At 36.0% G+C, this 26,067-nt stretch overlaps 1 protein-coding gene across 2 annotated transcripts in view; it reads right to left on the reverse strand.

Annotated features, from left to right (window-relative positions):
* Positions 1–26,067, reverse strand: part of IFT88 (intraflagellar transport 88) — a 42,454-nt gene that overhangs the window by 3,595 nt on the left and 12,792 nt on the right. For both annotated transcript variants that reach the window (XM_058846718.1, XM_058846727.1), the window contains 10 exons: positions 25,650–25,749; positions 21,343–21,429; positions 20,534–20,720; positions 19,838–19,946; positions 18,256–18,406; positions 16,981–17,096; positions 14,129–14,181; positions 13,553–13,618; positions 11,742–11,848; positions 5,978–6,032 (listed from right to left, as the gene is read on the reverse strand). In XM_058846718.1, coding sequence (XP_058702701.1) covers positions 5,978–6,032; positions 11,742–11,848; positions 13,553–13,618; positions 14,129–14,181; positions 16,981–17,096; positions 18,256–18,406; positions 19,838–19,946; positions 20,534–20,720; positions 21,343–21,429; positions 25,650–25,749 — 1,031 coding nt within the window. The remainder of the gene's footprint in view (positions 1–5,977; positions 6,033–11,741; positions 11,849–13,552; positions 13,619–14,128; positions 14,182–16,980; positions 17,097–18,255; positions 18,407–19,837; positions 19,947–20,533; positions 20,721–21,342; positions 21,430–25,649; positions 25,750–26,067) is intronic.

Here is a 26,067-nt window from a genome sequence, read left to right on the forward strand (position 1 = left end):
AGTCTAAATCTCATCTTCAGTATACATTCACATGTAACTTGGCAATGTTAAGGAATATAAGCTTGCACTATAGACTTCAGGATTTTGGTATCCTACAGCGAAGAGAACTTCAGGGAAGGAGTCGTTTTTAAAGCATTTTGTCACAGACACGCATACTTTTGGGAGTCATGTTTTACAATTTCTACTCATCATTCCTTGCTGCTCTCACCCCATCTAGAAAATGATTCTATATACATTTATATACTTTTTGAATTATGGGAATGAAACCAACTTTCATTAAAGTAATATGGAGAAGAAAACAAAGTTAACAGTGTGACTCTGGATGAAAAGCTTCATTTGTAGTTTTTCTCTACTAAAAGCACAGCTTTGAGTATTGACATCTGTCTGATTGCACCTACAATCAAAGGACTGTAGGTAGATATTTCTGAAACTGCAAATTAATTCTCTCTGTATTACTGTATTAACTGTACAAACACCTGCCCCTAATTCAAAGCAGCTGTTGAATAATGGAAGACCACCACTAAACTAAATTGCTCTCTGTATCTAAGGAAACCTTCACTGCAACAATATCTGCAGTCCTTATTTATTAACTTATTGGGCTTTTACCAAATGAATTATCACTGTAGTTCATGTGAAGGCCATCCCCACTGTACTCACTTGGGGTGACAATGTGGAGGCCTACACAAGAACTGACTGCAGGAACATGGCTCCAGATTTCAGTTGAAAAAGCAACAGGAATTGATTAAGCAGAGCTGGTCAATATATTTTTAAAATCTGATTTATAAATGCATTTACTCTGTAAAATCATTATCCTTGAGATTTGGATTATCATGCTGACATTACCTTTCCTTTGCAGTCTGTGTTCAACAGCCTTTACTGAGGACTATGCATACAAAGACATAAATAATATACTCTGCATGCTGATATCTTTTACAATGCATTCCTTCCTCTCATCTGTTTAAAAGTCATGGTCATATTATTATATTTAGGATGATTAAATTATTCTATTAGAATTGTTTCATTCATTTAGATTTGTTCAATGTCTTACATAAACTGATTTGAACTAATTTCTTCACAGAGAATTTGGATGGGAATGAAAAAGAATCAAAATATAAAATCTAATTTTAAAAAATGGCCAATTTTAAATGGCAGAACAATGAATAATGTGACATACTGCAAAAATAATCCTATTTTGTGGTAGTCCAACTGTAAGTAGTGATAGCTAGCAAAAAAGATTCTCAAATTTTTATGTGTTTCTGTACTTCCTGTGTCATGATACTTGTGTGTACTTCAAGCCTAAAAATCCTTTGTATTTGTATTTATTTTTTAGGGGAATCTAACTAGTTGCAATTACAGGAATGAGACTACTCCAATGGAAATTCCTCCAGTATCACAAAGGACGTAAATTAGAAATTTTAGTACTATTTTACTCATCAAGAAAAGACATCAAAGGGTAAGATTGTTTAGTAATCTACCTCCTCTGTAAAATGTTTATGTAACAAAGAGCACAGTGGGCTAACGTTCCACTAAATCCAGAATGAGTTTTAAGTGCAGCTCTGTGTATCTTTCATATTTGGGATGAAGACACCATCTTTGGAGAAGAATGGGAATTGGTTTGAGCAAAGAGAAGAGTAAGTTCAGTACAGAAGGCAGAATAATATATTAAAACTATGAAACAGCATGGGAAGTAGATGCAATTTATAACTTTGCTGCTGTTCCTTTTGATTTGAAATTCTGTTGAATGAAAATGGTTTGTGGTGTGTCAGTTCAGCTAACGCCTTAGTTCAGAGCAGAAAGCAGATTAAGACATTCTCTTCATTTCAACAGATTTCCCCTTCTCCATTAATTAAGAAAACTTTTTTCTATTTTGCACACACAGCTAATGGAACCATCCCACAATGTCTTGTAATTAATGAGGCATCAACAGGCACACAAAGCCTAGCAAATATAAATGATTGTCGTGTCCTGGCTGCAGGGTAACAAGAAAATCTCTTGTCTTTATCACAGTCAGGATTACCTGGGATGCCTACAGCTCTAACATCTAAAACATATTTCTGTAATACATAAGGAGATCCCTCTGGGAGGGTGTTTGAATATGGGAAATCTTTGGGGATGGTCAAACTGACACAGTCACCAGTGAAATGAAAAAGGGAAAAGACACCTGAATTATTCCCATGTGGTTTATTTTCCAAATTCATCCTGACAGGCCTAGGTAACAATGAGAATGTAAAGTACTCAGCCTTTCATCTATTGAATTCAACACTGCTTCTTTGGGCTCCTGTCTGAGACTGCATGGCTCCTCTCATCCAGCACAAAACTCCCCATTCAGAGAGCTGGGCAAATGCAGAGACCAAGTAAACACTGCCATGGGAATGGATTCCTTTACGTCATACTTTGCCTTATCTACACATATAAAGGCATGATGCTATTAAACAGGAAAAATCCCTTATGGCAGTAAAAGCCACAGTGCATCAGCTGCTAAATTCTGGAGGTTACAATCCTGTATTTGCAAAACACAAAAAAGTGAGTATGAAAACAAGAAAAGATTACTGGAAAGAAAATCTTGGAGAACTGCCTAAACTCAGATGTACTGTTATCTCCATTCAAGGTTTCATGGTGCTGTGGTTTTGGGTTGTTTTTCTCCTGTTTTAAATTAAAAATAGTAATTTTAACAGGACTGTATCGATGTCATTGGCTTCCAACATAACCCAAGTAAGATTGAAAACCATAAATCTGATAATTGTGGGAAGAAGAAAATTTCACTTTTTATAGTGAGTGACAAAAGTGTTCAATTTTGGGTAGGGATTTTAATTTAATGCTTATCTTTCTCTCAAGACAAGAGCAGACTTTAACTGACATTGACATAAATATCAGTTTTCTTGGTCTCTGTTTCCATTCTGTCTACCATTCATGCACAGACCAATCACATTGCTGAAACTGTCCTTTGGTGCATCTCATATACCTGGTATTTTAATTTATATTGGCAAAGTACTGGATGCCCTATGAAGTACATACCTTGCTGCCATAGTTCTCTTTCTTCTTAGCTTCCTCTTTAAAAGCAATTTTTGATCATATTTACTAGAACAAGAAAGCCTGGATTATTAATACTCTAAATATAAATAACTATATAGGGACAAAGTACTTGTAGAGAAAAAAAACCACTTAGGAATGCTAACAAGTACAGGGACAGTGAGCTGGTAAGAGGAAAGAAAGAAAACAGGCATCATACCTAAAATATTTGGAATGCATAAGACTTCAGTGAGCTAGTAAGTACTTTAATTTAGCTAGTAAGTACTAAACTGGGGAGGATTCCATGCTTCGCTGGGTTCAGTAATGATGGCAAATCCCTCATACAGTGTAGGAAAATGATCCCTTTTGGTCTTGGCAACACCACTGGAAAAGACTAACCTTAAAATGTATACAAATGTGGTTTTTTTCCTTTCCTTTTGAAATCATTAATTTATCAAAAGCACACTAATATTATGAAATAAAATAGCCCATGTTTATATTTCAAACGAGTCTTCACACAGGCCATGCACAGAAATTTATGAAACTACAAATTACACCTCATAACCCAGGTGAAAAAAGTCAAGCATTGGACAAGATAAAATGTTTGGGTGTTCCTCTTAGTCATCCTCAGTACAATGTGGACAAAATACAACAGAGTCCTTAACATCTGATGCTGTGAGTGTCCCATTTCTTTACTTGATAAGGCTCCCCAGAGCCAACATTACCAGTTAAAATGTGCCCAGTGCCTTTGACTCATTCAAAAAATACATGTAAGTAGTACAGCTTACCACAACTTTTAATTAAGAATCCCAGCAGGAAGTTAACTCTAGGCTCAGTACAGGACCTTCTTTGTACCTCTGCTTGTTTGCCGAGTCATTTCCAGAAAGGCTGGATCTTTGGCACTGAATCTGTATAATGGAGACTTCTCAAATATGCTCTTATACAAACTTGTTCCCAAACTCTGTTTTTTCTACTCTTTCATATATTTGACACAGTATCTTGAACTCAACAATCTAAGAATTACTGATAGGGAAAATTCTAGGTCAATGCTGATCCTTCTTAACCTCTCATCCTCTTCCTTATTTCTGTAGAATTAAAAAAAAAAAAAAAAGGTGACAACTTTCCATAGATACTTCTATGGAAAGAAGTTGGATTTCTATATGGATTCCTACTTTAAAAGAAATACTGACAAACTGGTACTTTGGGGGATTTATGTTGTCTTAGCATCCTTTCATCATGAGCCTTATGCTCATCTTCTTTTGCTGAATTACTCTCTCCCTCCTGAAACATACCCCTTTTTCCCTAATGAGGGTGGGGATAATTACAAAATAGCGCTGGAAGAAAAGAGAGCCTTTGTACCACTTCCCTACACGCCTGATGTGAAGTTTTGCACAGCTGTAAATACCACTGCCTGCTACCAATGCTGCTCTTCATTTCTACTTGTTGTATGGCGAAGTGGATTCCACTTTATGACAGAGAACAGGCACCAATCCTGTCTCACACTGCTGTTTATTTGGCACCTCCAGCTGGCTGCCTGATCAAAGGGTTTATGTAACGAAGGTGAGACCAGAAACTCTTCATCCTCTTCCATACCACTCTGTTACTTAAATAAAGAATATCTTTGGCCTGAGGCCCAGAACAGGTAAAATTCAATCCTAGGTGAATGGTTGTTTCTTCCACACATCAAGAAATTATTTAAAAGCTTCTCTAGTGAAACTACTGAGCTGAAAAAGGAGTGAGATCTCTCTCAAGCACCTAACACTCTTAACCTTCAGAAAATCCATGGAAGCAGTCTTTGTAAATATAACAGCATTCTAAAGTCATCTTCAGATTACATTAGTAATTGCCATGACTTTTCATGACCCTATAGAACTTGCATATATCTGCTATGTAGGTGGTGAAATAAAATTACCAAATAAGAAAAATCATCATAAATTATTTCTCTGTAAAAGGAAGGGAAGAGAGGCAAGAATTTATAGGGAATATCTTGTAAGGAAGCCCACTGATATTAAGATAAACCAAAAGCAGGATACAAACAAACTATTTTCTTTTTGGTCAAAATATGGATTTTTTTTTTCTTTTTTTTTTTTTCTGTAGGTGGCTGAAGTAGCCTGAAGTCTGCTATTTCCTTACAGCAGCAGTGGGGGACTGTTAGGTTTACATTACTAATTTCATGGATTTAACAATGGGAGGGAAAAACCATTAGCCCTGCAATATGCAGGCTACCTAGTGCAGAAAAGACGGAACAGGGCAGTTTCCTGACTTACATTGGAAGACTTTATATTTATGGAAATCAGCACTGCAAATCTACAGAAGCAGGGAGACTGAATAGCCAGAGAGTGAGCTTTCTTGTAGGGAAACTCCAGAACTTCGGTTCTGCTATACAGAGAAAATGGGAAGGATGAGCTCAAAGATAGGAAAGGGTATGCTATCCTTATTACAGAGTTGGCTGCACAGAACAATCTGCTGAACTTGTAACAAACACCTAACATTGCAGATTACACAGTGGCCACAAAATTCCCTTTCCTTCATGTTAAATAAAGAAAAAATTAATTCCTATTTCCCATGACTTATGTGTTCTGGTTTGTTATAATAAATGATTCCTTCTAGTAAATATTCCAAAGTTAAAAATGTTCAAATACCAACTTAATGGGATAAAAACACTCAAGTCCACAGTACTGAAAATAATCAGAAATTTAGCTTTAGGAATAAACTAAGATCTGTATATAAAACACAAATGTTTGACCAAATCCATGCTGTACAATGCAACTGTGCCAGTTGTGATTTCATACAGCAATGAGAAAAATCAAAAAGTATGAAACAAAATTTGTGAAGCACTTACATATTACTCAGTGCATATTTGCGTGCATTTCAGGATGAAAGGAGGCTTTACAAACACCTTCAGAAAATCTGTTTTCTTCAGGATCCTGTCAAAACTGATATTTAAACAGAGGCCCTGACTACTTACCACCACTTCCTTCTCTGCGGCTACGTGCACTGCCATCTCTGCCAGATTTAATGCGCTGCAGAACAGTGGAAAAGGTTTGAAAAGAACAGAACAAAAAAACCCATTTAGTAATATCTATTAGAGAAAATCACTGAAAATTCAACTCAGTTTATTAATAAAACAGTAGGAGAATGTTAAACTAGACTTATTATGCTGTAACTACTAAAGCTTGTTTCTCAATACACAAAATTGTCCTTAAAATCAGGGTTATATCCAATGTTTACATAAAACAAGAGTTCTGTGAAATTCAAATAGAATATATCAAAAATTATTTTTCTTCAGATAGAATTTATACAAGGAATGTGCATAAAAATAGTTCAGATGTTTCTTTGTAAAATACAGCTGAAAAAACAGGCAACACAACTCTCCTTGCCTGAGTTCAAAGTAGCCTCTGCCCATTAACATCTTGTAAATCCCACAAGCATTTTATTATTGTAAAGACTCAAAAGGAAGAAGTGGGGGAATCTATAAAAAGAACTATTCACCCTATGGATCTTGGATTTTGAATTTTTGGCACAGAACTGTTTTTCACAGCAAAATTTAATTTGCTGTTGAGTGTTAAATGCAAGATAAAGGTGAAGGTAAATACTTTAAAAGCTATGTTTAAAAAGTCAGTTCTCTTGCATAAGGGAAGGTCCCATAAACATCTCCCAGCTGTGTTTTTTTTGAGTGTTATTTGAAAACTTTAACAGTTTATCAAAGCAATACCTTCATATGACATGGCAGACAGATCTGGCAAAACATCAAATTTCTTATGCATACATCTTGTCAATTATAAGAAGGGACACCTCAGTGAAGGACTTTTTGATAGGTAGGTACAAAACTTGATGTTTAAAGCACTCAGCTATTAATAAAGTATCTCTGCATCTTATTTCAAAATATGAATTCAGGATCTGATTAACACAGCATGTCTTCAGGTAAATTACTGTAACTTCACTCATTTTTCACCAGAAAAATATCATTAAGTCTGGCAAAGTTGGAATGATACCAAAGAAGTCAAAGAACTTTCAAGATTCATGCCAACAGAAAAAGGAAGAACTCTTAAATCAAAACCCACAGGAGTCTGACAGGAAAGCATTGAGCCTAGTGTGAAACCAGGACTGGTCTTGGAGCAATTCAGTCTGGGACCAGATTTTCTCACACTTTTATATTTGTTTTGGGAAATCCTCAAGTCTAAAATATGTTCTCTGAATTTTGGATTATATATCCTTTTCACAGCCCAGTGAAGTAGCATATATATCAATCCTTCAGGAAGTCTATCCAGACTCTCCAGCTGTTGAATGACTGACAGCAAGTCTGACAGCAGAAGTTGAGCTTCAGTCTGCCCAAGGGAAGCAATCCCTATGTGATAGTGCCCTCTTGGCATTTACATCCCAGGACTTTCCTCCCAAAATATTACGTAAGAGCTACAGCTTAAACATACGAATAACTCCTGTAAAATTCCAAGTGAGTAGTTTGTAAGTAATCCCACACTAAAAGCAGACATTCAAAATAGGTTTCCACCCTAAAAATGCTTATTTCTCCCATGACTGCAAAAGACATTTAGGATGGTTAGCCCAGATGTGGATGCCTGAAGGCAAAGGCAGTAAGGCCCTTCCAGCATTTGCACCTCTCATCACTGCTTCTCACCACACCCCACAAGCCCCGTTCTCAGTCATTTAAGCTCACTTAATGGAAATAAATAGTAATGTGTGTACACAGCAGTGCCAAGGAGACTCTGTGAACTTTTACACTATTACCTGTCTTTTTTAGAGTGAAACATGAAAAAGGAAGACTAATGCGGTAAAAAAACCCCAGGCAAACAAATAAAACCAAAAACACCAGCCCCCCTCCCACCGTCCCTTCCACCAAACATTCCAACATATGAAGGTTGCAGTAAAAATTAAATGCTGTGAGAAGCAGGGAGAAAAATTTCTACAGGGAATGAACTCCACAGATGTTCCCAGATTCTTGGCTGGAAGTATTTAACAACTTGTCCATATTTGAGAGCTGAGGGAAATAATACTCCAGAATATTTGTTTTGGTGTAAACTCCATGTGGATATACTTATTCTGGAAAAACAATGCCAAAATAGAAAATTTTGATAAATTTCTACAGGAAGACAAAGTCTGTGTGCAGACTGTGAAATGCAGGTATATTACACTAGCATTTTACCTATTTTGTCTTTACTGGGTGCAATTGAGACGTCAAGGGCTAGTCTAAAATTGGGAGTGAGAATTGAATTGTATCTGGTACTGCTAACTGAAACCAGTATTCCTATTGGAAACTTAGATGGTGAAATATTAAAATTTGGTAATTTTAGAACTAGAAAATATAGTTTATGACTGTATGGTCATGGATGACAAAAGGAACTTTGGAAAAAATATTCTAGTAGTTTCCAAAGCCAGATGGCAGAGAGAAGACTAAAAATCACACACATACACACCCCCAGCCAAGAAACAAACCAAAAAAACCTTCCCAAAACCAGAGGATGGGAACCCAGATGTAACATCAATAGCAAAATAAGGATCTGCAGGGCTATTGTTTGCAAGACAGCACTGATGCAGAGATGTGATGTAGAGTCACTCCACTATTAATGCAGGACAGCTGCATACTGAATCACAGCATGTCCTGAAACATCTTTTCTTAGAGTCTTTGCTCCTTTACCAACTTTACCAGTGTTCATTTTTAAGAAAACTGTGTCAGTGGGTTCCCTGGGGGCAGAAGTTATTCCTTTCCTCTGGGAGGGACTTGGAAAGTTTTCAGAGTGTGGCAGAGGAGAAAGCCAGAAGAAGGAGATGGGAGCATGTCCCACCAAGACAAGCAGCTGCAAGAAGGAGCAGAAAGCAACTCATCAGACTTCAGAGGTTCTGAAGAGAGTATACTTGGAACCACAGGGACAGAATTTCGCTCCCATTCAGAGCTTACTCAGGCTGGAAATACTGGCCTGTCTGCAGGAATGAAGCTGACAGAACTGATAAGAAACCTGTTTTATTTTTATTATTGACAGTGGTTTTTAGAGGGCACAAAGGCAAGAGGAGTGTTTGTGTGGGTTTGTTTGGGTTTTTTGAACTTACTGCATTTCATCTGCTTAAATGAAAATTGGTTTAGCTTAAATTACAATACAATCAGGCTTATTCAAAAGGCTGAATCAATTTTTTTTTTCTGGGTAACACACTAGAGGAAATATTTAAGCAGATCTACTTTAAAGCTTTGACTAATTAAAAGTGCCATCATAGACACTTATCTGTTCTAGACAGGTCTACTCTACTTTGTTCTCTTGAGACCTCAGAGTTGTGTGTCCAGTTCTGGGGTATCAAGTGTAAGGACATGGACCTACTGGAGAGGGCCCAGAGGCCATGAAGATGAAAAGAAAGCTGAAGCACTTCTCCAGTAAAGACAGGCTGAGAGGGTTGAAGTTGTTCAGCTGGAGAAGAGCAGACTCTGGGTAAATATTGATTGAAATACTGAAATATTGGAAAAATTGGAAAAACTGAAATTGTGGCCTTTCAATACTTAAAGGGGTCTTAAAAGAAAGATGGGGACAGACTTTTTACTAAGGCTTGTGGTGACAGGACAAGGAGAAATGGCTTTAAACTGAAAAAAGGTAGAGGAGAAAAAAATGTGTCGAGGATGGTGGGACACTGGAACAGGTTTCCCAGAGAAGCTGTGGCTGCCCATCCTGGAAATGTTCAAAGTCAGGTTTGATGGAGCTTTGAACAACCTGATAGTGGAACGTGTCCCTGCCCACAGCAGGGGGTTGAAACCAGGTAATCTTTAAATGTTCCTTTTAACCTAAACCATTCCATGACCCTGCTCTGCAAGGTTGGTGCTGTGACAGGATAGAGTGGACAGACTCTTGAACAGGAATATTGAAATGCAAGACACAGAGGGAGCTTCCCACATCACGGCTGAATTATGATCACTGTTAAAGTCTGAACAGTCTAAATCAACTGTGCAATAACTTGTGCAACCAGGAGTCTGTGTTAGATCCCACTGATACTTTTGTCATTCAGGTATGACTTAATTAATTCCCTTAACACAAAGAAAGAATGAAAAGAACCCCAGAATTAAAACATAAGTTTTCTGTTACTAAAATCTTAAGTTACTTGGAGGATTTAAACTTTTAAATATTCTGTCCATAGCCTTTTCCTCACCAAAATATATAGAAACATGTTTGAGAAAGCTCTTGCTTTCCATATGAAATAAACAAAGAGATACGACAATTTTAGTTTTTTTTTTAAAATTGTACTCAAATATTAACTTTATTAAAGAAAAAAAGTGTTTTCCTTAATGTCCTTGACATTTTCCCATCTATTATTAATGCCTTCAGTGTAAGAAAAAGGCCAGAATTCTGTGCAAGGAAATAGCCTTTCCTTCTCCAGGGACCTCCCTCTCTCTAACAAATTATAAAATAATCCAAATTAATTAATCAAATTTAACTGGTTTTGTTGCTGAGTTTTCTCAGGTAAAGCACTGAGGTACTGAAAGTTACTGCAACCAAGTATGTATATCAACGTCACTGAAGTGATAAGCAACCATGCAAAGCCTGTTTAACACACTTCAGTGAATCTCTTAATTGTGAGTTTTGCAGAATAGGAACATTATTCCTGGTCATCTGTTTTGCTCACTAATACAATTATGGGGAGACATGGAGGAATATCAATCCCACTACAGCTGTGGATTGCTTTCTTTTGTCCATTTTCCCAAGTGCTCTGAATTTTACACTTACTGAAAAACCCAGTCAGTACACTTCAGCTAGCCCCTCAAACAAAGTATGGTTGTAGCATGAAGCTGGAATCCTTCAGTCAGTGTTTCCTCCTGTGGGCTTCATTTCTCAGTTGTACTAGTGTTCATACTCAGTGTGTATACTCAGGCTTCCCAGAACTTCAGCAGAAGTAGCTAAAGACGTATGTGCACATCATCTGGCATCAAAGGGGACTAGTAAGTGTTACTAAGAGCAAAGTAAATTAGTTAAGACTTAATGTATCCTAATGTGACTATGTAGCTGTGAGGCAGTTCTCTGGACAAACAAAGCAAGCTTGAATACTTTGCAGTTCAACAGGATGGATAATGCTTTTCAAATAAGCGGCTGTTTTTAATTTTAAAATCTTATTTTATCACCAGAATAGCAAGAAAACAATGCACGAGTGCACACACACACACACACAAACGTGAGCTCACTCTTCTGAACAGAACACAAGTTATGATCTCATACCTTTCACAGCCTGTTACTTTTCCATGGAATTTTAATTTTTTTTTTAGTTTAAAAATTGGCACTCACGTGAATGGTTTACTTCTACCTATATAATACGTCAATGCTGCAGTTTTGTATATTATTATAAAAGGAGTTCTTCTACATGGACAAATTCTTAGGCTTCCCATCTCTCCCTATAGTTGCATTATTACTTGGCTCATAAATACACTAAAGTATTAAATAAAATCTGGCAAGTAAGTAGGAAAGACGACATTCCACAGACTTATGCGAATTATGCGAGTGGCTCCGGCATTCCCATCATGTCCACATAGTCCAATCTTTCACTAGTATTTAAAAATCACAGAAAATCTGGTGCTCAGAAACTATTCAGACAGATGCAAGACTGACCAGAAATATAAAACTAATCCTCCCAAGCCCCCAAAACATAAGCCCCTGTAAACCAGGAAGTTAACAATGCATTTTATCTTGAAGTATCATAAACACTACTTGAGCTACATCTACATCTGATACACAGATAAACAAACTTACCTGTTCTCTAATTTCTTTTAATTTTTCTGCTTTCTTGAGCTTTGTTATATATTCCTGCACTTCTTTCAGCCCCATGTCTGTGCAGAGACGAACTAAAAATCGGAGGCCTAATTGGAAAGCAAAGCATTGTTAAAAAAAGACTTACAAGCAGGTCAAACTACAAATGCACCCTGACAGAACTGGACATGCAGAATGGCAAACAGTGCAAATAACTGCAAAGAGGGTGACTCCAGTCCAGTATCACTATACAAGTCGTGGTATTTTGCAAGCAATTAAACATTTTCTCTGTGTCTGCGTCCATGAACAGTACAAATACCATTAGTATATATGGAAGGTAAAAGGCAGACTAACTAATTTAGCTCAGAACTCTTGACATTTGCAAAATATTTTGGAATCTGGAAAGCACAGAAACGATACTAAGATGTTACTGAGGAGCTGCTATCAAGAGAATTTTATTGATAACAATTTTGCAAATGCCAAGTGAATCAAAATGTTTTCTTCCTCTGGCTGTGGTTGATTTTTAAAGAATAATATTTATAGAATTAAAAACCCCAACAAAGCTGACATGAAAATCAGCTGTAACTGTATGATTGAACTAAAATAATCCCTAAAAAACATTCTCCTGAGACACTCTACCAAACTCCAAAAGCACTGCTGGTATACCTATGTGTTTGTCAACATTCCTTTCAAAGAACTGAAGCAGAAACAAGCAGGACATGATCCATTCACTCCAGACTTCTTTCACAAATATATTACTTCATGTTGTGCTAAGTTAGTTTTCTGCTGGTTTCGGAAGCCCATGATCAGGGAGGGATGAGGGAAGAACCATTGTTTCATCAGCAGCAAACTTAAATCAATTAATCTCTTGTCTAACTCCTGCCTCCATCTGCGAAATCTGTAGAAACTACATTCAGAAGCATATTTGCATTTCTAAAAATACTAAATGCTCCTCTGAAATATGTGTGACCAACATGAACATGATATTTTGCTTATAACTTTGAGGAGTCACAGTACTGAATTTCACTTGTGCAAGAGAGTTGTGATTCCTCTTTAAAAAAGCAATAAATTTGTTAAAGCAGAACGATATGATTTTAAAATAAAGTACAATGAATGTTCTTCCCACATTGCATCTGAAAGCACAGACTTATTGGCGACAACCTTTTATTTTGGAATTTGTGAGGCACAGTGTGGGATGGAAGAGAATGTTTACATAACCATTGACAACCCTTATTTTTTACAGGGCTTTTTTTATTTAGAGTACAGGTGTGACTGATTTTGCAAAATATTTTACCCTTCAAAGTTGTGTTTCCTGTAGTTTACTTGGAAATTCTCAGTGGATTTTTCAGAGACTGGGTGACAAACTACAGTTAAAAACCCAGCAACAAAATCTTACCCTCTACGTTTTTTTTGGAAACCCTGACTTTGATAAAACTTAGCAATAAGATTTTCTCGTATCCAGAAATTTATAGCAGGAGTTTCAACTAGCAGGAATTAGAAGTACAAATACATATATTTTTCATAAGAAAGATTAAATAAATAACAGTTATAAAATTTAGGACGTATGCACGAGAAAGAACTCATCCAGTGCAACTCAGCTAAAGTTTATTTTCATTGCTCTTCTTCAGCATTACCCTCGTATTTCTTACATCACCCATCAGTGTTGTCACAAAAAACATGAGCATTCAAATGGATAAAAATGTTCATTAGTGGAAGTATTTTCATATGAAAAATAAATCATGTGATTACTAACACACCTATTCAAGGTAACAAAGTTTCCTTTGATAGTTACACCATGGAATGAAACAACTTACATTCAACATTCTCTGGGAATTTCCTGTGAATGACTTTGTATTTCTCCAGAGCTTTCTGGTAGTTGCCTGCAAACAAAACAAACATCTCTTATCCACATATTCAAACATAAAAAATAATAGTTGATGAGAAATTGGAACACCTTAACATCAATTAATCTTTTTAGTTTGAGTAAATGATTTAATATTGTAGGACCAAATTTGATAAGACCAAACTTAACGTTCTTTATTAATGGATAGTAAAATTAAGAACATCTGAAAACAGTCCAAATTACTCTGTAAATAACAGAATCAGTGAGGAGGAGGTTCATGAATTTTGCTTTTCTTTCTGATCTTCTATGACACCATTGTTCCAGTGTCTCACCATGCTCACAATAAAGAATTTCTCCCTTATTCCCAGTGTGAGTCTAGCCTTTTTCAGTTTAAAACCATTGCTCCATGACCTGGAACTGCAGACCCCAGTTTGTCTTCATCTTTCCTATAAAACCCTCTTATTATTCTCCAAACTGAACCACCCCAATGAATTACAAAAAAATGTAACAAACCTGTAAGCAATTACAAAAGAGTTACAGAACTTACCGCTTCTCCTGTAGCAACTGGCAACCATCAGCTGCCACTTCACTTGTGTTGGCCTGCATATAAATAAAACAAAATCACGTACGCTGCCAAACTATGCAAACTCTGCATAGCACAGGTAAAGACCTACTATTTAACTATTGATCAATTTTTCACCTAGCATGTTGCATTCCTAGAAAGAATGTAGCCTGCTCAGCTCACACTTCTGCACCATGAACCTGTTTCCAGGATTTGATGTCACTCATTTTTCAGTCCCATGTTAGAGATTTTCTCAGGCTCACGATTCTGTGCCCAGACACAATTAGCAGACCTGACATATGAGCCACTAATCTTTGTCAGAGATACAGAACCATGCAATGGGGGTGGAACAAAATGCTAAATTGTATTCTGAGGAGGTCCCACCACTAGGGTCCCATGCATGCCCAAGGGATTCCTTCCAGGAAGCACAGTCACCACTTAGAACTTTGAACTCTGGCTCCCTCTCTGTGCTATCACCTCGATGTCCTAGCTGCTGCCTGTACTTCTCTCTTTAGCACATAAGGGTGACAGTATGGCCAGAGAAAATATTTGAGATGCTTGGGCATGTACAATAAAACTGTTGGACTTTTTCCTCATTTTTACTAAGATAATGTGAAAATTAGGAAATTTTCATGTTAACAGTGTAAGCATCCTCTATAAGCCAATGCACTTTGCATGTGTGCCTTACAGTTGAATAGCAGCATATCAAAAAGGTACTGTAATTTAACATTTTCAGAATAATTTTCTACTTATCCTCTTCAGTTTTTCTCTCTAATCATAGCACAGGCCATTTTTAACTCTAAGCAATCTGTTTGCCAGGTAGCTGCCAAGCAAGTTCATGAAGTACAAATGTTGCACCTTTTTAGTTTCAGCTGAATGTGTCTCCTGCAAAGAAAGGCAGCCAAACACACACCATAATAGAATTTATTCTGCAGTTCAGTATGAAAAGTCTAGAGAGGATAAATTGCCAGCAGCAAGTACTAACTGCACTAACTCCTTTATTAACGACAGATTTAAGCATGTTCGGAAAAAAAAAAATAGTGAAAATCTATTTCCCAATTCATTGTCTAACAGTTTCTCTTACAATGCAACTCAAAAAGTAGTTATTGTGATTAAAACACTGAAAGCACTAAACAAATTTTTAAAGATGCTGTTCACAGTTAAAATGCAAATCTATTTAAAGTTAGTAGCAATTTATATTTACATTCATATTTACCAATTAGCGTATCTAGTCTCTATTTTTAATACCAAATAAACAGCAAAATATTTAGGCTCTGTTATCTGATACTAAAAATCCTTTCCCACAGAGAAATAAGTTTTCTGTATTATAGATAGATTACAAATAATACTGAAGGATTTAAGATGCCAATTCTTCGTAAGTACTTTCCAATCCACATACCTCATGCATAGAGTGAGCGCGACATGAAGCACAAAATATTTAAATCTTTGCCAAAACAAGATTATGAAATAATTCTTTTTATTCTCAGCTATTTCTTTCCAAATTTTCTTAGAAGGCCATGAATGCCAACATATGCAATCTTGTAGCTTGACTAAAATATGATTTTTAAGGTGGCCAGTATTTGTAGGGAAAAGAACACCGGCAAACCTGTGAACTGTGATTTCTGTCAACTTCCTCCCATGTATTTTTGTCTAATCTATTTCTCTATTTCTTTATAAATAAACTACCATTTAAGTGAAGTCCGTTTTTCTCTATTTTTTTTCATTTTAACCCTTAATTAAACTTTAGATTTTCTCATATGTAATTAAATCTACTCTAACCCAAGCATCTCAAGCCAGAATTAGGATTTCTTACTGAACTTTTTGCAACCTATTTGCAGTATAATTTTTCCTTGAATTATACTGTACAAATTTTTTGTTCACATGCTGTCTTGTATACATATGTCATTCAGCTTCACAGAACAAAAAGGATGTAAAATTTTAGACCATCACAAGAGAAGCAGTAACAGAGTTTTTCTTAGTCTATTTTTTCATAGTTTTCCTAAAACACAAAAAAAGAAATTCACACTTGTTGGGAGTGATTTTTAGTTCGACTATTAACACAAAACTCTTCATGAACCTACAGACAAATATTTGTTTCCACATAAAAAGATTGTGTGCATATGGTTTTAGAATTCTCTTTGAACTCTGGATTACAAAATTAAATTTGACCAAATTTTATTTATTAACCATTCTCTAGTAAGGTCCCTTTCTGAAGTAAAATAAAGTATATAGCCTATATACTTACTTACATGCATCATAAACTGCTAAAGAACAATTTGAGCAATTAAGTTGTTGAACTGAACTCAGTATAATTCAAACATACTTATCAGAATCAGTTCAGCCTGTCAATTTATTTTCACTGACTTCTGCACAGTTTTGCTTACTTATATGCCTTGTTTGATGGAAATAGAAGTTATGTGGAAAGAGGAAATGCAGAAAGATCAGTTAAAACATGCACTTATCTAAACCACCAAATCCTCACCGCATAATGAAACAATATAAAGGAAATATTTCAGCCACAGAGAAAGAGGTCTTGGTGGCTTTGGAGAACTGTTCTCCACTTTATAGTTGTGTTTAATGGCAGATAATAGAGAAAAATTGGTTCTAATACCTAACACTATTTTGGGCCCGATGGAGGATCTTATTTAACACTGAAAATGCACAGTAAGAGCAAAAACGTGCTGTAAATGAACAACAAGTTGAGAAAACGAAAAAATTATACAATTACTCTTAACCCTGCTGTTTGTTTATAGTATTAAAGCTATCCAGCTGATTTATCCCTAGGCATACTGATGGATGTCTAATCAGAAATCTGAGTAGGAATAATAACTACTTACAGGATAAGTGCTGCCCTTTCAAAGTACTCAATGGCTTTTTCACAGAACTGGGTGTCAATGTAATACGCTCCAAGCCATTCAATGACCTCAATGTTGGAAGGGAAATACCGGTATGACTGACAAAATAGGAAAGGTGAAAAACCACACAACCTTAGTGATAAACAACATCTTTATGTTGCTTCTGGAATATCTTACTCAACTGTTTAATTCTCCAGATGCCCAAAACATGTATTATAAATGAATGGAAGTAGTGTGCTACACTAAGTGATCCTGGTGGGGGAGAAAAAAAAAGCATGCCAAGTTTTCTAATTGCAGAATGCTTTTTAGAAGTTACCCAAGATGAGTCTGTCACATTTTCCATCTAGCCTTATTTGAAATACTATTTTAAATAGCTTGCAACAGCAAAAACATTTACTTAAATCACATCTATGTATGAATAACTTACCTAAAACATTAAACAATGCTGACTAATTGTTACAAACTTACAATTCCACGCTCACATCAGTCTACTGGAAAACTCACCCCAAGCATTCCTTTCTATACTAGCACATGAATAGCATTTTCAGCTTTTTAGAAATTCCCTCTGAAATAAGAGCAAAATTATCATCAAGCACAACTCAACTGGTAATTCAGATTGAAACGCAACCTTTGGTCACCCTCACTCTGCACAGATAAAGAAAGAGAACTCTCAGATTGCACCAGACACTTCCTGTCTTATTCTTGTTTCTAACATAGAAGAATCTCTACAAAGTATGGACAGTAGTACAGCTGGTTTGAAATGAAAGAAGCTGCCTATCTTTAGGCAACTGTATACATAATGTATAGCTACACTGTTAAAATATATATAAAAACTTCCAAACATAAACATAACACAATATATACGTATCTCCATATCTATTATACCGACACAGTTCCCAATCAACTCAGTCACACCACACACCTCTAAAATTACTTCTATTATATCCTGATTTTATTTTGTCCCAGGCTATATTTTAAATTAACATTGTCACAGGTCAGTGTAAACAATGGCTAAATTAAAGAAATGGAAAGTCTGAGGTCAATATCCCCATGGAAACATGACCTTATGTATTTCCTTAAAATCTGACTATAAAAATCAGATTTTGTTAACTCTCCCCCAGTATCTCTTTTTTATCCTCTTTTTGGATGACATTTTATGTTTAAATTAATCAATTGTTAATTTGATAAAGGAACCTATGGCAAAATTTTCTTCACTTAGGACAAAGTGCATTGAAAAAGCAATATAAAAGCAAGTACCTCACAGTAATAATGAAAAGCTTGGGATTTATCACCTTCAGTATCATATAAATTCCCTAGCTTTGAGAGTACATATGGATCAGTTGGTACTACACTGATCAACTGCAGCAGCCACTCTATGGCTTGATTGGGATCTTCCATGATCTGGTATCTGAGTTTTCCTCAGTCAAGGACTGATGCCAGTGGTAGTTCAATTTACTCAGAATCTCTACTTTATCTAATGCAATCCACACGCTGAACACTACACCAGTCACTGTAGGGTAGAGATACAATGACTTTTTTTTTCCCCCCACACCATTTTCATAATTTCATTTGTATCAGAAAGTGTTTTTATTATGCTAGAAGAAATCTATGTCTGCTCTTTCACTTTAGAACCACATTGGACAGAACTTTGGGCTCAGTTGTCCCCTCTCTCTCTCTGACACTAATCTTACTTGGACTTCCTCATTTATAAGAATGAAGAGTGAGAACCAGGCCATTTATTTGCAGTCTTTACAACCTGGCTAGTTTCTATACTAACACTATTTTGTTCTAAAGTGACTAGATAAAACTACTATTCCGATAACAGCCTTGTGCAAGCAGGGGGGGTTTTCTGCTGTACGTCTAAGGAGCACAGCCCAGAGTATTCTGGTCCAGAGAACAGCAGTTTCAGCTGTAACTCAGCCTGCACTGTGCTCTTCCCTCCTGAATGGCACAATGGCTCAGAGCATTGCAGCAGTGTCAGCTGGAGCTACTGCCCAACCTGTTTTTTCAGCTCTGCTGCATCCTACCTGACATGGAAGAAGATTCCGAGAATTGGTGGAGAGCACTTTTAGCAGGGGAGCAGAGAAGCTCTTCCCGAGATGGACGCTCGGGGCTGTCAGGACATTTATTCTGCTGTAAAGGGTCTAGACATACCATAGAGATCAGAGCCCTTTCATATTTTTGGAGGTTACTTATTTTACTGACTAGAATATATTTTTATTACCTACACTATTCTTAAAAGTGTAGTACATCAACTGGAATCTATTCTGCCTTGGGGAGGATTTTGTTACAGTTTGGCCATCCTCAGAACCATTGTTAAAGAAGCTCATAGTTTAAAATACCACTGGTGATGTGCAAAGCCAACCTCTTCCCTCAGTTTTTCAATCTGTTGAGCTTTTGCAGTGCTGGGAGACAATTTTTTTCTTACACATACACTAACTAATCTGAAAACAGCTTTCAGAACAGAACTTCACATTTACTAGCTATATTTTTTTTTTCTTAAATACTTAATTAATTGTGCTTACATCTGCCACATTATTTTCATAATAAAACCAGCAGCATTTTAAATATTCCATGACATAATTTAATACTGAGTGTAAATCTAATCCCTGCAATGTGAACAATCTTAATGTTCTTCACTTGCTTCACTGGAAATATTCAATAAGGCTTAAGTTCTGGTCTCATTTTTCTCACAAACACCAGACAACAAATTAAATAAATTACTATAATGAACACCATAGTAAATTTCTAAATCACCTTGACATAATTGAAACATGTATTTCAGATTAAATGAGTTGACTAAAACCACCATTCCTTATCATTACTCAGAAAAAGATACATGCTTGCTAGCTGGTAAAGGACTTGGGCACTGTTTGGAAGGATTGCATGGAGTTTCAGAAAACAATCCAAAGCTTCATCTATCCTGTTTAACTTCTTGTAAACTAAACCTAAAAAATAAAGATTACAGTATTAATATAATGAGAAACAAATTACTTCAGCATATTAACTGAAATAATACTCAAGGAAAGCAAAATGGAAACACAGTACTTGGGGGCAGTGTAACTGCTTTGACTTTAAACTCTCTATTTGTGAGAGCCGTGCACAGAATTCTTACCAGCCACCATAACCGACCAAACTGATAAACACAAGGAACGTGAACCCAATCAAAGACCAAGAACTTACGTAATCTCATTTTTTGAACAAGATGAATGAGGAAAAGGCCAGGCTTTTAGAAGAGAATGACTCTGATAGTTTAATAATGCTGAAACTGGTATCCTTTTAGTAGGTAGTATGAATTTCTTAATCTTCAAAGTAACTTATTCATTTGCAATTACTAATTGATGTTGTAAACACTGGGAATGTTTTTTGCAGAACAGACAGGTAGTACAAGTTAATAACTTGCCATAAGACAAATCACTCAATAAAGTAATAATAATTCACACACATTTCTATAAGAAAATTTTCAAAGACAGATTCTCAGAAACACTAGTTACCTTCAGTCAAAAGCTAAATTACAATAGCACCTGTGACTTACCAAGATTATAAAGTGCTTCTGTGCATAAGGAATCATTCCTGAGAGCTTCTTTATAAAACTCAGCTGCTTTTTCACAGTCTCCATTTGCAAAAACAGTATTTCCTTTGTTAGTCAGAGCTGCTGGATTGTACCTATCAGAATTTACAGCTAAATCTGCATAGTTAGTTGCTTGTTCCAATTCATTCCCCTACATGAACAAAACAAACATTGTAATAGTCATTTGTCAGGTAATTTTCTTGCAGCTGTGGCTTCTTACAGGAATTTCAGAGGATTGAGGATGAAAAACAACCCCATTATTCAGTCCTAAAATATTTTTTATGTATTTGCATAAGGTAGATCATCTCTTTCAAGCTTCAGATAACACTTGAGACATGTTTTGGCACTCTGTCCCATTCAGTCTACAAACTTTCTTTGTTGCAATAAAGTAGCATTTATTTAAAAAAAAAGAAAAAAAAATCCATACCCTACAAACTTCATACACAAACACACCTGCCTAAGCCACATATTTCACATGTTCCTGAAGTTCAGCCAGGGTCCCTAGGGCCAGTGTCTTAAATCCAGCCACTGAGCTTCTGCACAAATCCAACTGCAGGCATATTTCTGTGGCCTGGAGCTCACTCTTCTTCCCATCAGTAGTGTACAAAGGGACCTGATCCAAATTTCAACTGGTGTTCCAGAATAAGTACTCTAAGGTGTAGTTTCTCCTTATTTACAGAAATTATTTAGGCAGACACAAAAATTGCTACAAAAATACAGAGGTTGCTACATAAACAGAAGTTCTTAACTGGTTTGTGGAAGCAAACACTTACCAAATAATAAAGGAATGAAAGATTTGTTGCAGCTGCACTCTTTACCCTGCTATCCTTCTTTTCAAACATTTTCAAAGTCTCCAGTGCCTAGAAATAATTTGGAAACAACTTATTTCACACGGAACTTATTCCAAAATCCTTTCAGAAAGCATTGATAAACTTCACAGTAACAAACAGCTGAAATTATCAACTCATATGCTCATATACATGATAATTACTAGAACTTGTAAAACACACTTGTGAGCAAGTACACACAAAAGTGTATCTGTATTTATACAATATTAATTTTCATCACAAAATTTCAATAATATTGGCTATTTATTACCTCTCCAAAATTTAGATAAGGCTACTGTGACCTACAGATATCTGACAATTCTGTAAGTATAAAACACAATGTTAGATGATTTGCTTTTAATCTAGTCAACTAATAAAAATTCTCATACCTATTTTTCTAGTTCTTCAAGTGTACACAAATGAAATGACATAAAACCCTTATTAAAAAGACAAAAAAGAACTCACTATATAAAAAATACCCACCATAGTGTAAGACCAGATTTCAATGTGCCTTTGTCTTGCATAATAAGATGATGACAATTGTCTAAGTTTAGGAAGTACTCAAATGTGGAACTTGAGGCCAGAAGATTTTTTTAAAACTTTAATATGAAAACTAAATTTCATAAACTTCAAAATAAAGATGATTAGAGACAAAAAAAGATCATATTTATAGCAAGTAAACTACAAAAATCCCTCTGATATTAAAGACAGCTTTTTCTTTTCATTGACTATGGAATAACATTTGTAACTGCAGACTAAATTATAAAATAAATCTGTCTCCCTTATGCTAAATATTTGTATTAACAACACAAACTGTTAGAATATCACAGGGAGCCCAGTTCCATCACCTATTACAAAACAGATGTGGCAACCACATTTTAACCATCAACATTAGCAATTCAAAAGTTTCCTTCCTCCTTTTCATGAAATCTTTAGGCTGCTGTTTACATATCAAAGCAAAGGCATGATACTATACATCAAATGCCAAAACAAACATAGAGAGCAGTTTTAATTGTCTGTCATATATAGTTTTCACAGTTACTCTACACAAAAACCACAACTGTATTAATGATGTGCAAAATGACAAAATATATATAGCTATATGTAATTCATAGATTTAGTCAACAACATTCTACCCAAGAACTATGAACTACTGATGATCCTAATATTCTTCTAATAGAAAATTCTTTTAAAATAGACCAATTTCAATCAAGAAAAGTATTTCAAAACTTAGGCTTTAGATTTTGTGGTCTCAGAAATGTAAGAATTGTAACTATGATACTTTTAAACTTTTTATATATATGTTTGTGACTTTCTCCAAAAAGGGAATCATCCCAAATACTTCCAGATGTAACATTACTATATCTGATGTACTCTAAAGAAAAGATTTGCTTCTTCATGGAATTTACTTTTGGTGAATTTAGAGCTTTACAGTTCAAAGTTACTTTCTGAAAAGCCATTTTTGATTGTATCTGGTTTATTTACCTTCACTTTTACTGCTAAATGGCACCTTGGATGATAAAGACTGGACAGAAATGCTCTTTCAACGTATAATAAATGTTCACAGGACTCTGAACTCAGTTCATTTACTGGTAATGAAGCTGTCTCTTGAACCATTTCAGCAATTATTAGTCCTAGGATGAAAATCCATAGGCAATATTCCTTTTGTCCTTGTAAAGCAGCACCGCATTATCAGTTACATTTAAAGATTTCTAAAAAAATTCTTTTTAATCCCAACAATAATAATTCCTTAAGTTCAACAATCAAAACACAGACTATCCAAACTATTCTATCTGACTTCCTTCCAGTGTATCTAAATTATTTGCTTACAGAAGTTAAACTTCAAAGCAGTTTGTCTGACTCTAGCAGAGTGTGCCAGAGATGTTAAGAAGATGCACAATTAATCAGCAGAATTTTGTTTTTAAATTAATTTTCAAAGGTTTTTTTTGATATTAAAAAAAAATTAAAATATTTTACACACACAACACAACATGGTAATCTTCCCACGAATATTATATTTTATATGCAAGGACTGTTTTAAAATAATATATTCATTACGATGAATCCATACTTAAGAGCATTGTTCTAACAGGAGAAATCTATTTTTGTTTGGGTTTTTTAAAAAAAAGACACAATAAAACCTCAGCCTTGGAACTGAGTATTTCAAAATTTTCTGTTCTTGTTAGTCAGCCAAAGGTGTGTTGAGCAGTTGGTGAGTTAGGAAATATATGAACAACAGACAGACAGGATGAATGTAAACTTCAGCTGCAGTTTTATTAGAACAAATATAAAGATGCTCTGCAATCACCATTCTGCAGTCCCACTCCACTGTTAAGTGATTCCAGTGCAGGTTAAAGGTCTTCTGTCACATAATCCAAGTAAAAAGGTTCTTCTCCCCTTACTCCTAACTTCCAACACACTTCCCTCTCCCTCCATTGAAGTACTCCACAAAACATCACCAACAATCTCTGCATCTTCGATTTTAGTTTTTTTAACCTATACTGAACACCAACTGGAAATCACAAAAAAATTACCATTGAAACAATAAATTCTTGAGATCATAAGACTTTTTACCTACCTGTAACACGCTGGTAAAGCTACCAGATTTGCCCAAAACTTGGCAAACTCATACTGCTTCCATATCTTAGAAAAGGTTTCAGTGTGATGGTTTTGGCTGGGATAGTTAATTCTTTTTATAAAAACTTGTATGGGACTCTGTTTAGGGTTTGTGCTGGAAGCTGTTGATAACACAGTTTTAGCTAAACTGGGCTCACACAAAGCCAAGGCCTTTTCTGCCCCTCATCCCACCCCACCAGTGAGTGGACTGGGGGTGCACAAGGAATTGGGACAGGACACAGCATGACAGCTGGCCCCAGCTGATCAAAGGAATGTCCCAGACCATAAAGTGTTATGCCCAGCATATAAAGCTGGGGGAAGAAGGAGGAAGAGGGGATGTTTGAGCGATGCTGTTTGTCTTTCCAAGTCACCATTATGCATGGTGGAGCCCTGCTCTCCTGGGGATGGCTGAACACACCTGCCTAGCCATGGAAAGTGGTGAATGAATTCCTTGGTTTCACTTTGCTTGTGTGCACAGCTTTTCCTTTACCTATTACACTATCTTTGTCTTAGCCCATGAGTTTTCTCCCTTCACTCTTCTGATTTTATCCCTCATCCCAATGGGGAAGTGAGTGAGTGAGTGAGTGAGTGAGTGAGTGAGTGAGTGAGTGAGTGAGTGAGTGAGTGAGTGGTTAGTTGCCAGCTGGGGTTAAACCACAACAGTCATACATGCAGGTTAATACAGGATAACTCTCTTGCTGTATCTACAGGGAAGGAGAAGAAGATAAGACAGACAGAAAGAGCAGGAGCTGCTCAGAAAACCAGAAAAGCTTAAATATGAGAAGTAAAAGCAGACTGAGGTTAAGCACATGGCCCTGTGTGCATCCCTCCGAGATATGGGAATATGAATGACCTTAGAAGATGGCAGGTATCTACAGCTTCAGCTCTAATTTTGCTGTATATGATGTCCTGTAATTCTTGCCACTTGTGCACAGCTGAGGATTGCTCTATTTCTTCTTATTTATCAAGCATTCCTATTACTGAATGTACCTGCCAGTGCATGTTAGAAGAAAACCCATCAAATCCTGTCACATATCTGAGTTTAGTTTTGTTCAGGTTAAGCTTTTTCCTAATTACTCACATTCCAAACCAAGCATTGCATATAATGGAATAACAGAAGAGCCAACTAAAGTATAAGGACAATTTATAGTATTTTAGGGAATGCTGTAGTGCATGGGGAACAGCAAGAATACCAGAGCATAAATAGTAACTATACACAGCAGGTGCAGCTGCATGTATTCTGGTACTACAGTCAACCTAATTGAGAGAAAGATTCAGCTCATATTAATGAAAACACCCTCAGGCTGATTAACAACAGGATTTCTAGGCTCTACTGACTGTACTGACCTCAGTTCCATGAACTTCAATGACAGCTTGGACACTCAGTGAAGAAAACTACACTTAGGTGTTTAGATTTTGAAATGCACTGCATTCTCTCAAACTTCCATGGCAGAAATTTCATTTAGATAAAACTTGTCTCTTGCAAGTGTTTATATAAAGTTATTTTACTGATCAGCATCAAAATAATTATCGTTTGTGTAAATCACACTTTCCCTTGCCAAAAAATATGCTGTGGCTGACAAAGGTATCTTTTCAAATACAGTATTAAAAAGTACTAATGCAAAAAGTTACTATACCTGGTTAAAATTCTGTTGCCTCAAGTAAGTAGTGGCTTTATTTATTTCCAGATCATTGGCTAACTCTACATAGTGGGAAGCTTTCACCACATCAACACACCTGCAACAGAAAGCAAGCCATGAAGATAAACAAAATGCATTTGTGCAAATGCCTCCAAGTTACATATTTTTTTCAGCTAATTTGCTTTTCAAACTGAATTTTCTTAGCTAATCTTTCTTCACAGTGGCAAAGAGCACTCTGATTAAAAATACTTGTAAGAATATTTCAGTCCTATAACCTACACTAAGTATCTCTGCTGACTCTTGTTTCTTTTAAGTCAGCTGCCTAAATATCCCTTAATTTTCTATCACTGACCAATACTTGAAGTCAAAAACTGACTAAAATAATTTTTCAAGCCATTTTCTTTGGCTGCTCCTA

This window comes from Poecile atricapillus, chromosome 1 (genome assembly GCF_030490865.1).
Source record: "Poecile atricapillus isolate bPoeAtr1 chromosome 1, bPoeAtr1.hap1, whole genome shotgun sequence".
Lineage (NCBI taxonomy): Eukaryota > Metazoa > Chordata > Aves > Passeriformes > Paridae > Poecile > Poecile atricapillus.